Genomic DNA, 16414 nt, shown 5'->3' with positions numbered 1-16414 from the left:
CATCTCATTTGATCGACCAATGCATGGCTCGTCTTGACAGCTCGTACGGCCTCGTTTAAACTGTGCTACCAAATATTTTACTGCTGTAAACGAAGGAGCATGCTCATCCAGAGTAGAATCCAGTTCAGCTTTTATATTGGTTGGGCTGAGGCCTTTCAAATAAAAGTATTGTATCACATAACGATGACCAATTTTCTCCATTTTCACTAATTCACTGAAAACGTTCACTATTGATGGCTGCCGAACAAATACTAAGCATTGTGGCATCTTCAAACTTGAAACATATACTTTATAGATTGCGTACTTTCTAATACAGTGATTTTTCAAACAATTACCACCATCTCTAGGTCAGGCCGGGTATTTATGGGACCACCCTCGTGCACTGGAACCTATGGAAGATTTCAGTAAAATTCAATCCTGCTAAAAATATTTTTTCCAATTTAATCTTTTTGTGTGGATTACAGCATGTAGCAGAGAAGTGGCTTCAATTCAAGAAGCAATGGGGAGAACAGATATTTCCTTGCACTGCACTCTGGATGGAAGTTATGAGCAACTACAGTGTGATGACAAGCTTTGCTGGTGTGCACATTTCCAAACTGGAGCATCATTGGTAGAGGTGGTGCCAGAGACAATGATGAAACTTCTTCCTTGTTGTGAGTCCAATTTTGTATGCATTATGGGTCATAATTTTACCTGTCATACTCTTGCATTAAAGAGTGAGTTTGATTCAGATTTTTCTATGCAGTTGAGTGGAAACTGTACAGCTGGTTTAGAATTAAAATCCTGGTTCTAATATTTAATTTTGAGTTTGACTGACTTTTATATAGCAGCAATTATTACATAAAAGGTTTAAATGTGTGCGCCAAATGAACTGAAAATGTCTCATCAGTTAAAATTGTCAATTGGCTAGAAGCAACATTTTAAATCAATGAAATAATTCATCTTTGTTCTTTGTTTACAGATGTTGAGGAGCCAGATAAACAACTTTATTTAAGGGAATGTGAGAGCATTGAAATTAGTGTGAACTTGATCAAAGACATATCCCAAAAACATGGAAACCGTATGAGTATTGAACCGGCCAGGTGTGATCCTGACGGAAGTTATGGACCTGTTCAGATTTTAAATGGCGCGTAAGTTTAAATACTGACAATTAATGGTTTGCTGGATTTCGGAGAAATCAAAGTAAGAGTAAAAACCTTCAAATCCTTTAGGGCGAAAAACCAATGATTATGCAATCCTAAAAATACTCAAAAAGGAGAGAGTTAGAATGCATCATGCACAAAATTAGTTCATTTCATCACACAAAATTAAAATACAAATGTACAAGAAATATCACCAATAAGACAAGATATGGTAAATCCTGCAGTAGGATTCATATATAGCAAGGGATGGATGCTTATAAAGTATGACCAATAAAGTCAACATAAAATACCCATTAATCTTTGAAAAAAATCCACCACATAGAGAATTCAACCAACTGACTGCACAAAGAGGAGAGCAGAAGGGAAAGACCAAGAAAAGTAGGGCTTACTCAAAGTGACTTCCACAGTCGACCCACCAAGTCTTCCACTTGGGCAAGGGTGAAGGTAAACCAGATGGTAATCAAAGGCTCTCAAAACAGGACAGGCATTCCAACCTTAAGAAATTTCATTCGCTAAGTTGAATTTACTAGAAAACCCTTCGACTATTCCACACTTTGGCATCATTTTTCCCTCCTACTCCGATTTTTCTCTCCTGATTTAATCTGATTTTGCATTCTATTGGGCTTGAATTCCTGGTACCAGGTTTTTCGCTTCTTTTTTACTGCAAGGGAGCATCAGCAAGGAATCATTCATTGCACCTGCTGGGTATTTATATCCAACTATAATTTAATCTAAATGCCATATTTCTGAGACTTATTATTGAAACCTTTATCCTTGAAAGTTCTACTATTTTCTCACCACAGACATTACTTGTTCCTAAACCAAAATCTACCTTATTTCTTTTGACATCCTTAATCATCACTGCATTCCAGCATGCAACTCCTATCAAGTATTTCGTCGCTGGAATATAACCAATTATCTCCTCTTTTTGATAAAATACACAATATCCTTTTTCATTCTATTGATTACTTGTAAGCATGTACACCTGTATTTTAACCAAATTATAGTCTACCTATACCTCTAATATTGATAATCCATCTCGACCTAATTTATACTTATTTGAACTCATGAATTTTCTTTTCGGCTTAGCAGCTGCTCCTGTAAATAATATTGCTTTGATTTATCGCGTTGGTTCTCTTTCTAATTTAAACAGACTCAATACAGCTATAACTTCTTTCCATGCCAAATATATAAGACTATTTCCATATTGGATGACTTTTCACAAATCTAATTTCCTAAAGTATTGTTAATAATTCACCATTGCACTACATATTCATTTTCCAGAGTCAGATGTGCTCGGCAAGACAAAACGATGATAGGCACTTGGCAGGGAATTATGAACAAAATAAAGGAAACAAACTGCTGTAAGTACACTATTTTACATTTTTTTCTCCTACAATTCTGCCTTACAGGCAAAATAGTAAATAATGCTTGTAATTTTTTTAGACTGTGCCAGGGACAAAGAGTTTTTTGAAGAATCTGGACTTGAATTCCTCATGGAGTGCAACTCCAACGGAAATTATTTAAAAATACAATCTGATGATGGAGACAAGACATTTTGTGTCGATGGAGATGGCTACCCTACCACTAATGTGGGAAGTATTACAGATGCGGATTGCCCAAAATGGTGAAAATATTACAAAGCCAATGATTTCAGAGGAAAAAACCCTTTCAGATGGTGAGCCCATTAATAATGATATCCTTTAACCATGAATGTTTACATGAAGATGCCAATGTATAACTCTCTGATAAATATTGACACAAACAATTCAGTCCTTAAATGAAAACTGGCTCATTCCCATATTTGGGTCTTCTGCCATACAAAAGTTGAATAATACAAAGCTTCTCAGTAACAAATGATAATTTTTTTACCAAAATATCTTTACTCATTTTACAAATTTTGATGATCCTTCTCTAAGTAGCCTCCATTGGAATAAAAACACCCAACTCACCTTTTACTCAAGCTGTCAAATACCTACTGGAAGCCAATTTTTGATAGGCCCTTCAAAATCACTTCAGCAGTCTTAACCACTGCTGCTGATGGTAATATAAATTACTTTCCATGACGGCAGTTTTCACATGGGGAAAAGAAAAAAAATACATGATGTTTGATCAGAACTATAGGGAAGAATAGAAACACACTAGATATTGATTTTATGAAGATTTTCAGCATTAACATCTGTGATGTGCAGTTGTGAGTAAATAAGCTGCAACGTCCAGCCTGTTGCTTATAAATGTAGCCTTTTTTATTGTACATGGCCTTGAAGAATGTTCAGTGCATACCTATAGTTTGCTTCATTTACAGTTGTGTGTGCTGATAATACATGCTAATACACTATTCCCTGAACATTGAAAAATGATAAAAACATAACCTTCCCAGCAGAATCCATGACTTTGTTTTTAGCAAGGTTGATGGTGGGGATTTACCACAATGCTTGGGTGTTTGCACTCAGGATCAAAATGATGCATCCAAGTATCATCTGCAATCAGGTAAAGGCCTTCAAAAGAAACACCTTATCTTGCAGACGTAGACAAAAAAAACTCCTTGCAACATCAATTTCAAAAATGAACAAACCTACATGCAAACGTCTTGATTTTCTGGTATGAGAATTATTGGAGCCCACCACACACAAAATTGTATCATGGACAATTTTTCTGTTTCCAACATATAGGTGACACCAATTGAAATTTTCAATATTTCTGATTGTGCTCTAAACATTATTTGACAGTTTTCTCTCACAATTACAGCATCAGTGTAGTTCTTTACTTCTGTAAGAGCAATGGAGATCTGAATCTACCTTCCTATGAAACTGGGAGGATGGAAATTCCAATCTTCTAGTTGTTCTCTAGAGAAGAACAGACTCACAACTAGCTACTCTAGTGCTTTGAAAACAAGGCCTTGGCTGATAATTTGTTCGGGCTAATGCAAAATTTCAATGCAACCTATGGTTCAACCAGTGTTAAATATGTTTCAAATTGCATTGGCTGCCATTGACAATATGCCAGAGTAAAATCAATGGAACTAGTAGCACATATACATAGCACATTTAGCAACGCATGTAACAAAAAACTACTCCTCAATAAATCACGAGAATAAGAAATGTAGGAGCACTGGACAGGAGGATGGACACATATTGTAAATGCAACAATCAGGTTATATAAGTGGAGCACAGCCAAAAGCCAAATATTGAAAACCTATACATACATACATATTCATAAATGAATGAATAAATAAATAAATATATATATATATATATGTGTGTGTATATATATATATATATATATATATATATGTATAAACCATAGACAATAATCAACCTGAAGGTCGGTTTGGTAGAGTTCACCCAGTACTAAGCCCGACGGCATATAAAATTCACACATCAGGGTAGGGGGGCCAGTTCCTTTCCCTGTGCTGGTTATGGTTTCCCAGGAAGATCTGGTCCCCGAAAAATCACATAGCTTGGGTGGAGCTGCGGGTGCCCAGAGTGCCTTGCCCGGGAATCGAACCCGGGACCCTCTGGTCAGTAGTCCAACTCTCTACCCCCTGGACTACTGCAACCCATAATATATACATATATATGTATATATATATATATATATATATGTGTGTGTGTGTGTGTGTGTATATATATATATATATATATATATATATATATATATATATATATATATATATATATATATATATATATATATATACACACACATATACACACACACACTTGCATACATATATATAGTAAAATATACCAACACAAGGCAATCTTAATGAAGGTTCACTTGGAGTAAAAGTAGGTTTTAAATGGGAATTTCCAAAATTTTCAAGCAAAAATACTTGCATTTGAGTTATAAAATAGGATTGGTTGAAAATGACACAGAAAAGTAATTAAATGTGGCACATTCAAGTAATTTCACATTATTCAGTTTTGTAACATACGTTAGCTGGTAAACAGATGATTCTATAATAATTAGGATTTACAGTACATGTTGTTAAAAGGGTAATTATTCATCCATTATTACATTCCATCACTATCGCATTTAAAAATACATAAGTTTTGTTAATTCCAATTCTTCTTCTCCTCAAGGTAATGCAAAATGTCCATGGGAAGAAATTATTTAACTTCAAGATAGTTGCAAATGATGAATGAAATGAACGAACAATGAAAATGAATGAACAGCATATCATGAAAGAATGAATTCAACCTCCAACACTCACAGTACTTTTGAGTACTATCTTTGAAGTTTTTCATTTTGAAAAGACATTTTCTGAAGAAATTATATCAAAAATTTTTCATATAATACGTACATTTATTGCCATATATTAACATATTTCTGTGACAGCTAAGAATCACTGTATACATGACAGGTTATCTTGGTGCATGAAATATACCTTTGAAAGACCAAATTATACACTCATGCTTGTCTAAAGCAAGTTTGTTGTGTAGCATAAAACAAATGGCTTTGGAAACCTGGTGAAAAGCAATGACATGTGAGTGACAACTAAGTGACCTGTAATGTCTCTGAGGGCACACAGAGCACCAGTGATCTCTGGCAGAAAAACAAGAAAAAAATATGTAAGGTACTTTTGTAAAGTAATTGAAAAATGCTTTTAGCCTATTTAACACAGAGGTGGGCGTTTTGGTAAAAAAATTAAACTCATGGAAATGAAAACGTATTTGATTGTTTTTACTGATTCTTATGTATATTTTGTATTGACCTATCTACTTTATTTATATATCAATTTCATTGCTATATAAAAGTTTGTCTCAAGATTTTATTTTTGCCCCGGTTAATGTCCCATGTCTTTGTAGAAAAGATATGTTTTATGAACTTTAGTTCAATGTCAGGGTAGCCACTTGTTTTCTAGATTTCAATTCCCACATTTTTACTTATTTTCCTAACAACCATGAGATTTTTTTCCTTCTGAGTAACTGGGGTTTTATAGGTTACTTTTTATGAATTATCTATCATCTCTTCAAGTTATATTAATATCACTGCAGTTAGTCCTACCTATTAATTTTGATTTTTGCCTGAATAATTAAGAATATCAGCACAACAAAAGACGAGTCAACAAATAAACCATGCATAACATTAACTTTTATATGCCATCCATAAAATTGTTCCATAAATATCTCTTTTTGCCAATAAAATAGCGATCACGATATGTATTCCCCATCATTTTTTGACAGTTATATTTATATCAGTCACAATAATAGTGAAATTTTTAAGGTTTGCAACAAAATTGGGAAATGAAGAAACTTACCAAAACTGATGAACTGAAGAGCCTGAATGGACTATTCAACCAAACATACTGTCCTGAGGGAGCATTTTACCAAGATAAAGTTGCCATGTGCAGATACTGGCCAGCATCAAGTTTTGCAGTTAGTTTTCATCAAGTCTTAAATTCCAATAATCATGCATATCAAGTATTATTTCTTAGAAATAATCAAGTATTATTTCTAAGATGACACCAATCCCAGAATACATAGGATGAGTGGACCAACCAAACATCAGCATGTTATGCCAAATTTAACCTGTTTGAGATGCTTCGAAAAATTCACCATGAAAATATGCCACAAAAGCACAAGCTTTTCCATTTCTTAGATATTTTCCACATTTCAACATAATAATGAAAAGGGCCACTTGCAAATCACAGTTGGGAATTTGAGGGGGTCAAAAAAATATGAATTTTCCTGTAGGCATCTACAGGGTGCCTCAACATAACTTCCTTTTTTAAAGGGGTTTTGCTTTATAAAATAGGAAGTTATGTTGCCGCATGCTGTATATGCTTATCATTTGGAATGATTTTCAAAATGCTAAGTCACTACAGTCCCATTCAGGACTAGTTCCCTCCTTTCAGATTCATTAATATTTCTCAAGCCTGATGTCTTTACACTATGCAGCACTCAGATTCTACACTCAGGAAATATTCCTTAATTGCCATTTACAGAGACAAAGCTACATTAACAGACTGTAGTACACTCACCCCGTGCTACAATGGTCACTGACTGATTCACTCACAACATGGACATAGATTAGGACAAATTATGATGGCAAATAAATAATTTACAATATTAAATCAAAGGCTTTGAGAAGGTAGTTTACTTAAAAGTCAAAGAATCTATTTTATTTAGCCTAAATGAGTTGTAAAATAGATTCTGAAAATAATAATTTGATCACATTAAAACATGGTATTTTTAGTTTTTGAATGAGCTTCAGGGAGCACAGTGAACTGAGGAATAAAGCTAGATTTTTTCCAAGAAAGCTGTAAACATGAATTGGCACATTTGATACATATTGAGCACCACAACCAAAAACTGGTACAATTTTTGGTCATTTTAAATAAGCTTATTAAATATTTTAATGACCCTTCCTTACAAAGACATCTAAAAATTATAGTAAACCAGAAAATTAAATTACAAAATGGTTAAATGACCCATAATAATTTATCATGGGTGCCAAAATCTTTCTGGGAAACCACATGCAGCCCTGTGAAAAGAATTCCCCCATCCTAGATACATGAATTTAAGACATTACGTGGCTGACGATTAGCATGAAAAGAGCTCCACCCTCAGCTATCAAAGCTACACCTTCAGGCTGCTTACTGTGGTTTAAGATTAATAAAGTTAAAGAATAAATATTTCAGCAGTTCCTCTTTTGGAATATTTATCTTGTATTAAATAAATTAAAGCCCATAAAAACTATTATTGAGTGAACAAAGTGAGTAATAGATGTAGTCTGGAGTATAGATTAAAGGTTTCAATTCATAATAAGTTATTTTATTATCTTATTGGTGAAGTGTTTTGGACCAAAATAGTCAGTAGTTGGGATCTCCATATGCAAATATCTAGAGATAAAATTTAATATTAATGAAATGCCATATTAATGGAAGGAGCTACATAAAACAATGTAGAACCAAAGATAGCTTGATCAGTTAAAGAAACGGAGTCATATATAGCATTTCATGAGCAATTTAGAAAAAAATTAGAAAATGAATGCAGCATATGTAAAAGCTGTGGTGCTGTTCTATTTCTTTCTCCACAGAGGAAGTAAAGAAACATAGCAACACATGAACAATCCAAAATTTTAAGCTGTAAAATGAAAGTATTATTCAATAAATAAAGGAGGAAAATGCGGTAAAAACTCTATGGTTCATACCTACCTCAGTGCGTGTCCAAGTCCGATAGGTACCCTAACCGAAGATAGCAAAACGAATGAACACAGTAAACCATTAAATATGGGTCCAATGGAAATAACAACTCCTACTTTGCATTAATTTACATTTTGCTTAGGATGAAAGTTCAAGTAAACCAAAAATGGATTAATTCTGTCATGCAAGATGAATTCAAATCTTCAACCAATTTAAACCAATTGGAACGGCGGATTCGATATGTTCGATATGATCTCGATATTATTAAACAAAAAACAAATAGTAAGCGCAAGTCGCGCTATCCATGTTATAAAGAAAGCCGGAAGGGTATAAATCTGATGTTTCTGCTCACATGATTGTTAGACAGCACAAGAAAATCCGTGACAAGAATGATTCCAAATATGGAAATACAGGGCTTTAAAGGTGAGTTAACAATGGAATGTGATAAGACTTTTACGAGAGTAATAAACAAAAATGAACGCACTACATTGCTTATCGTTTTGATTATTTCGGCTGTTTTCAGTTATTCCTTTGAAATTTTCTAAGGAAAACACTGCTCAGCATTCACTCTTTGTGAAAGAGCATTCTGTAAGAGAAGTAACGGAAAGTAAACCGCCGCATAGGACTTTATTTGTATTGAACGTCCCTCCGTACTGTACCCAGGTAAGATGACATGCTCTGTAATTTCAGCCATAGTCTTTTTATTCAAAAATATATGCTTTCCTATATATTTTGTATGTAGTATTATTTTAAATCCACGATCATTTCTCTAGAAAAGCTTGAAAGAAGCGTTCTCTGAAAGAAATGGTTTCTCGGTTAAAGCTGTTCATTTCCATAAAAAGCCGACCTCAGCTGATCCCGATGTTGAGCAATCAAGTTTCTTCAGAAAACCCCAAGTTCAGGTAATGTGTTCAGCGACTGCTTTGTTAACATGCATTAGTAATTTATATACATGCCTCGAAATGTCTGCATGAGATGCACATGTGCACCCGTGAATTTTCATTAAATAGTTAATTTATCTTAAATTTCTACGTCTCTAGAAATTCCTAGTGTATCCAAAGAAATGATCTCACCACTTTTTTTAGCATCATAAATTGCTCCTAACTCATTTATTTTTTGTGTTCTGTGCATATAATTTTGTATATGTAATATATATCAGTTAGGCATTTGATTAGTCTCTCCTTTTCAGGGTTTCAAAGTGGCGTACGTTGTTTTTGAATCAGCCGCTGGGCTTAAGGCAGCCCTGGCCTCCACTGCTGAACCTATTTTACTCTCGACTCCCCAGAATCCTGTCTTAACAGGTTGTGAAAGTAAGTTATTATTTTGAGAAGTATATTATTTGAAAGAAATTTAATTTTTAATCTTTGATTTCTCTCAGCATTGTAAATTAATGATACAGTGGGAATGCAATGCCCTTTTATTAAATTAATGACTTTTTCTTAAATCCATAAAAGAAGCGTTCTTCCTTGCATGCACGTCCATTTCTCATTTCCTCTTTGTACCAATTTTTGCCCTTTAAAAAACCATAAACACAATAATATATCTGAAGGTCGGTTTGGTAGGTGATGGTAGAGTTCACACAATGCTAAGCCCAAGGTTGTGAGCAATTCACACTTCAGGGTAAGGGAGCAAGTTCCTTTCCCTGTGCTGGATATGATTTCCCAGGTCTGGGAAACTTGATCTGGCACCCACAAAATCATGCAGCTTGGGTGGAGGGTGCCCAAAGAGGCTTGCCTGGGAATGGAACCTGGGCCTTTGGTCTGTAGTCCAATGCTCTATCGCAGACTACCACGTACATTCATGATAATTCTTGTCCTGATGTAATGGGTTTTATAACTTGTATGTTATTTACATCTTTGGGTAAGAGACCCATTTTTATAATTTCAAAATTCCGTGAGAGATTCAATATAAGTTGAAAGCTTTGGTCTGCAAGTGATACAGGTCTCTGTTCTCCTATCACTATATAAACACAATTTATTGTAAATTTATCTTAGCATCTTTTGGCAAATCTATCTCCTCTTTGTTGCATTAATTGAATTACTTTTCTTTCTATGTAGTATTTCTATCTGTATCGTATAATACACTTAAATGAAGTCAATTGTTAAATTTGACTTTAACAGATTAATTTAGTTATGACTATCTTTGTTTGTCAGAATGGGCAGCAGAATACAACAGTAACATAGCAGATAGCCAAAAACTCCAAGAAGAAATTGATACCTTTATGGCCAATTATGATGCTGAGCAAGAAGAAGAAAAGCGGAAGGAAAAGGAAGAAACAGCTGATGAAGAAGGCTGGGTTACTGTCACAAAACGGTATGAAGATATATTTTTTCAATTTATGAGTAAATTTTTTCTTTCTCATGATTAATCATCAATTCACAATTCGAGGAATAAAATTAGAGCAACTGGAATCCTTCATTTATTTGGGCAGCAGTATAACTTGGGATGGAAGAAGTGCGACGGACATCAAGCGAAGAATAGCTGTAGCAAAGAAGTTGTTCATTGAAAAGATGCAACTACTACGTTCAAATAACATAAGATTGCAAATAAGGTAGCAGTTCATCAAAAATGTTTGTGTGGAGCATGGAACTCCATGGATCAGAGGCATGGAATATTGGAAAAGTGGACTAACGAAGAATAGCATTTGAAATATGGTGTTGGAGATTAAATGGACAGACAAAGTGAGGAGCGATGAGTTATACAGAATAGTAGTAGAGGAAAGGATTGTATGGAGAACTCTACAGCAAAGAAGGAAAAGATGGATTGGACATATATTGAGGCACAATGGATCAGTTAGTAACATAATTGAAGGAAAGATCCCGCAAGGAAGGCCATAGGGCAAAGTACATGGTGCAAATTAAGAAGGACGTGAAATAGGGAACCAGGGTTTGGGAATCAACACTAAATAGAGAAGAATGGAGGGCTGCAGTTAACCATTCTTAGGATTAAATCTGATGAATTTGATGAGAAGCAGCATTTTTCAATTACTCCTCCCTCTCACTCAGTAAGAATCAACAAATCTGTGTAAGTAACTGTTTACCACTGGTTCACTGTTCCTAGGACTCTCAGTCCACACTAATTTACAGAAAAGTGGAGGCTGCATCTAGGCCCGATTTTATTTTTTGTGTATTTATCGACAAATTATTCTGCATGATAAATAGAGATAATGTAAAATACTTTGATATTTGGAAGCATCACTATTGCAAAATTGTTACAAATATTTTCCAGCACTACTTCAGTATTTACTATCCACTGAAACTTAATGGATAGTAAATACTGAAGGGCACTGTAACATGATTTCCTTTTTTCAGACCCAAAATGCTTTCAAAAAGGAAGTTATGTTGCCGCACCCCATATTAGGCTTATTATTTAATAATGAATTTCAATGTTTCACTAAACCACCCAAGCATTCATTTGCAGTTCATCTGTTGATAAGTGCATCAAGGTTTCAAAAACCATAAACTCTTTTCCAGCACCCTCATAATTGGTGAAGTTGATATGAACAGGACATGAGAGCAGATATCTGTTCAGTTCTTGTTCATTACGTGGCACTTTCTTTGAGATTACAGCTGAAATTTAGACATTGTCATCCTTTCACTTTTCTTGGATTAGAAACATGGGAATATTGGGTTGTTCTATCACGTTTGTCCATTAATGATTTGGCATTTATGTTACCATGATCTCCTTCTTACAATGATCCTTCTTAGGTTCATGAAAATGATTGAATGAATGTTTAATTACTGTGAGCATTGGTTGTGCTCTGCTTCCATGAGCCAGTGACAGAGAGGCTTTATAGTGATTGTTTAAATAAGTCAATCCCATTTTATCACTGAAAGGAAGAAAAATAGATTGAATTGCTTACATTTCTTACTTCTCTCAGAGGTGGTTACATAGTAATTTTCTTGCTCATGATTCATCTGTGTGCACATATTGCAAGAGTTATATAATTGTCATGTTGCTGTTTTTGAACTGTGTAAATATTCATTCCTCTTTTATACTTGTGTTAACACACAAGTAATGATAGATTTCAGCTTTCTGGAACTCAATAGAGCAACACAACACCATTTCCTGTTTTAGTCTTCTGTAAATTAATTACAAGCATGATACATATTTTGGTAATTTAGATCAGAGATGCAAAAATAAAGAGAAAGTCTAATGGTATACCCTTTATAATGTACATGTGCCACCTCTCTTATTTTTGTAGTTGTGTACTCTACAAAATATGTTAGAGTAGTAATGTTACAAATTAATACATGCAAGGTCTGTTCAAAAAGTATCATGACTTTTGTGTTTTTTCAAATATTATTTATTTTTCCTGAAAATATATTTTGCCCCCTTTTTAGTAATCCCCATTAGATATTATACACTTGTGCCAACGTTTTTTCCAATCCTTGAAGCACTTCAGAAAATCAGTTTTTGTGATCTTGTTCAGCTCCTCCTTTGATGCGGTTGTCATCTCGCCTGTCGCAGCGTAGCGTTGTCCTTTCATGAGCCTCTTCAGTTTCGGGAACAAGAAAAATTCACTGGGGGCCAGGTCTGGGGTATACAGTGGCTGCGCATCATTGGTATGTTGCTTTTGGCCTAAAATTTGCGCACAAGTAGCGATGTGTGAGCAGGGGCGTTGTCATGGTGCATAAGCCAATTTTTGTTATTTAACAAATCCAGGCGCTTGTGGCGGATTGCTTTGTGCAAATTGCGCATAACTTACAGGTAATATTCCTTATTTACCATTCTACCCTCAGGCAAGAACTCATGATGCACCTTGCCCCTGCAATCGAAGAAAACTGCAAGCAAAACTTTCACATTCAACCGAACTGGGTGTGCTTTTTTCGGTCTTGGCTCGCTTACTGCTGCTGCTGCTTCCATTAGGATGATTGAGCTTAAGTTTCCACGTCAAAACCATAAACTTATGATTCGTCACCAGTTATGAACCTCTGGAGCAAATTTGGGTCATCGCGGACAGAGTCCAATACCTCATTAGCAATGTTAATGCGTTGCTTTTTTTGGTCGAAATTGAGCAATTTTGGTACAAATTCTGCAGCAACCCGTGTCATGCCCAAATCATTGGTTAAAATTGAATGACACAAGCCAATCGATATGTTTAGGTCCTCAGCAACTTCTCTAACGGTGATTTGACGATTGGCCAATACTATTTTCTTCACTTCATCAATGTTTTTGTGTGTCGTTGACATGCTCAGGCGTCCAGCATGCTCATCGTTGTTCACATCTTCTCAGCCCTCTGAGAACATTTTGTACCACCGATAAACATTGCTTCCATCCAAGGTAGTTTCTTTGTATGCTGTAGTCAACATTCAGAATGCATCTGCGCACTTAATTTCATTTTTCACGCAAAATTTGATTCAGATTCTTTGATCCATTTTTTTGGAACAGGCAAAAATCAAAGACAAGCAAAAACACGTCCCAGCAAAACAGCTGTCAAAAATTGACGGAACATTGAAAATGGCCAAACGTTTCGGCATAAGGGAGAGACATAAGTATCATACAGAAGCCATGAAAAAATCAAAAATACGTAACACACAGAAATTCAACATTTGCTCTACTTTTTGACCGACCTCGTATATGTGTAGGTAGTACTCTTTCTGGTTGAAGTAAAAGTAACAACTTTCATGTACATCAAATGTGGGTGTTGTGTTATGTTTTATTGTATTTTTGTGTTTTTATATAGTTGTGGTTCAACAATGCATCCTGCAATGCATTGAGAAATTCACCGAAAGTTTCCTTGATGAAACCCATTATTATTAAAATTGCTTAATCTAAACTGTTATTCTCATCTAATGTTGTTATGTGGCAAGCTTTCCATAAGAAATGTGGTGCATAATTGTGTAGCCTATGAGTGATCCATAATACATATTAATGTCCAAATTTATATTTTTACAGTGAGTCTAGCGAATTGTTTAGAGTTTCACAACAAAACCTGTATTGAGACTGATTAATTTTGCTCTATGGTTTTATTATTTTTTCAGTGGGAGGAAACCAGGCTTCTCACGCAAGGAAAGTCTTCACAGAAAAGTTATGGGAAGGGAAAGGCAAAAACGTTCTAGAAAGGAGTTATTGAATTTTTATACTTTTCAAATACGGGAATCAAAAATGAAGCGTAAGTTAAGAAAAAATATTTTCAAACTGATATCTGACTGTGGTGGCCTTAGTGGTCAGTTTCAAAAGTTTTATGTATTTCTCATTCTTCAGATATAGCAGAACTGCGCCAAAAATTTGAAGAAGATAAAAAGAGAATTGCAGCATTGAAGCAAGCCAGGCGTTTCAAACCATTCTGATTGTCATAATCAGCTTTAATTTTATGCAGTTTTGTGCCAGAAAAATTTGTGAATAAATATTTTATGCATTTTGTAAAATTCTTGTTTTGCTACCATATTTCTTCTGACTCCGTATTTGCAGGCTACCATCTATCTTTTATTAAGCATTAGAGTATTTGACTTCTTTTGAATTGTTAGTCTTGCTTCATCTAAGTCCTCATAATCCTTTAAAAATATCCATCCTTTACTTTTAATTTACTATTTGTTGACATTTTTTTAAATGAGAAAAAAAGGTTGAACTAGAAAAAAATATAAATGAAGCCAGTCAATGTAAAATGAATATTCTGGTAATATGCAACTTAAAGAGCTATGGATAATAGAAAAAAACCTTTAATAATAATATTTGTCATGTTGTTATTGGTAACTTATATATTGGACTCCACCAGAATAAATGTATAAATTGATAAGTGGTGCATAACTATATACCTGATTGTCTCAATTTTTTACTTATACAATTCACATAAGACCATTAGTTTTAAATAATCTCCTTTTGCCTGAAAACTGATAAATTTGGAAGTATTATTCTATATTTGGTAGGTAAAACCACAGTGTTGGTAACTAGGTTGTTATTTTAATTGCCCCTGCATGTGTATTCTATTTGATGGAGTTAAACATATGGATGCTGTGAACTTGAAACTAATTAGCTAATTTCTCTATACACCTAATGCATTTGCCATAAGTGGTGACAATCTCTGTTTCCTATAGGTAATATTGTTTTAGAAGTATTTAGCTCATTAAATAATTAATACATAAGGTAGGAAAAACTGAACAAAACATTACTGCTAATAGTTACTGGTGATAAAGAAGTTATACCAGTGTAATTTGTGGAATGAAAAGATTTCTTCCAGGTATGAGCCAAGAACCAGAAAAGGGTGCCATAAATTGAAAAGAATGTCAGCAATATGTTAATTACCAATGTTATCTACTGAAAATTTTTCAAAATTGTAATTATGGGTTACTGAAACATTAAACTACACAGAGAGTTATCATGGCTTGAAAAAAAATGCAGAAGAAAGACTTCACCGAGAATGATGCCAATTTTAAGTCCATAAAAACAGATCAACATTTAGAGCATATTAAATACTCTAGTTAAATACTAAAGTTAGTAAAAGGAATTATGTAAAATTTATTTCAAACAGAATACCTTACAAAATTTGATGCACAATCGAAATGCCATTTCTTTCTAATAATTGCCAGACAAAGGAGGCATGCAGAAATAAATGCGACAATAGCTGCATATTTGCATGAAATTATTTTATGAAATTTTCCCAATAGGAATGGGAAACACAACTGCATAATTAACAAAAAATTTGCTCCCCAGAAAGAAAGGATGAATTGGCTGCATCTGGTCAAAGCATGAACCTTTCTTTTGGAAACAATTATGCTTTCGCATATGTGGGCAGAAGCAGTCACTCACTCATCAATAAATCATCTACCATTGCATTTTTATGAAATATTTCATCATAGAAATGGTTATATATATATATACACTTGGTGTTTGGAAGACCTGAGCATATTAAGTTCTGTTGGCAGGTATGCCATAAATGAGATGGGATACAAAGAGAACTATTTTATGGTTTAGCAAAGAAATAACTTGCTAAGTGTATTGTGTTAGGGTCAGCAGAACAACCGAGGCAAATAATGTACACTTGGTCAGTAGACTACACTCCAAATTATTCAAACCTAAATGGCAATGGGAAGTATCATGAGAAAAGGTACTACAGGGAAGGGAAATCTCCGAAAATGTGAATACTTTTAGACAATACCTTTTGAATCGGAAAATATGCTGC

General features: G+C 34.4%; 1 protein-coding gene across 1 annotated transcript; it reads left to right on the top strand.

Moving 5' to 3' along the window:
* Positions 1-8591: 8591 nt before the first annotated feature.
* Positions 8592-14881, top strand: LOC139685646 (ribosomal RNA-processing protein 7 homolog A). Its single transcript, XM_071582600.1, has 7 exons — positions 8592-8715; positions 8816-8955; positions 9066-9194; positions 9482-9602; positions 10446-10605; positions 14277-14407; positions 14500-14881. The coding sequence occupies exons 1-7, from the start codon at positions 8682-8684 to the stop codon at positions 14583-14585; spliced, it is 801 nt and encodes a 266-aa protein (XP_071438701.1). The 5' UTR covers positions 8592-8681; the 3' UTR covers positions 14586-14881.
* The last annotated feature ends 1533 nt before the right edge of the window (positions 14882-16414 follow it).

Source organism: Hetaerina americana, unplaced genomic scaffold, assembly GCF_022747635.1.
Source record: "Hetaerina americana unplaced genomic scaffold, ioHetAmer1.1.p SCAF_1, whole genome shotgun sequence".
Taxonomy (NCBI): domain Eukaryota; kingdom Metazoa; phylum Arthropoda; class Insecta; order Odonata; family Calopterygidae; genus Hetaerina; species Hetaerina americana.
This window is presented reverse-complemented; position numbering and strand designations above follow the sequence as displayed.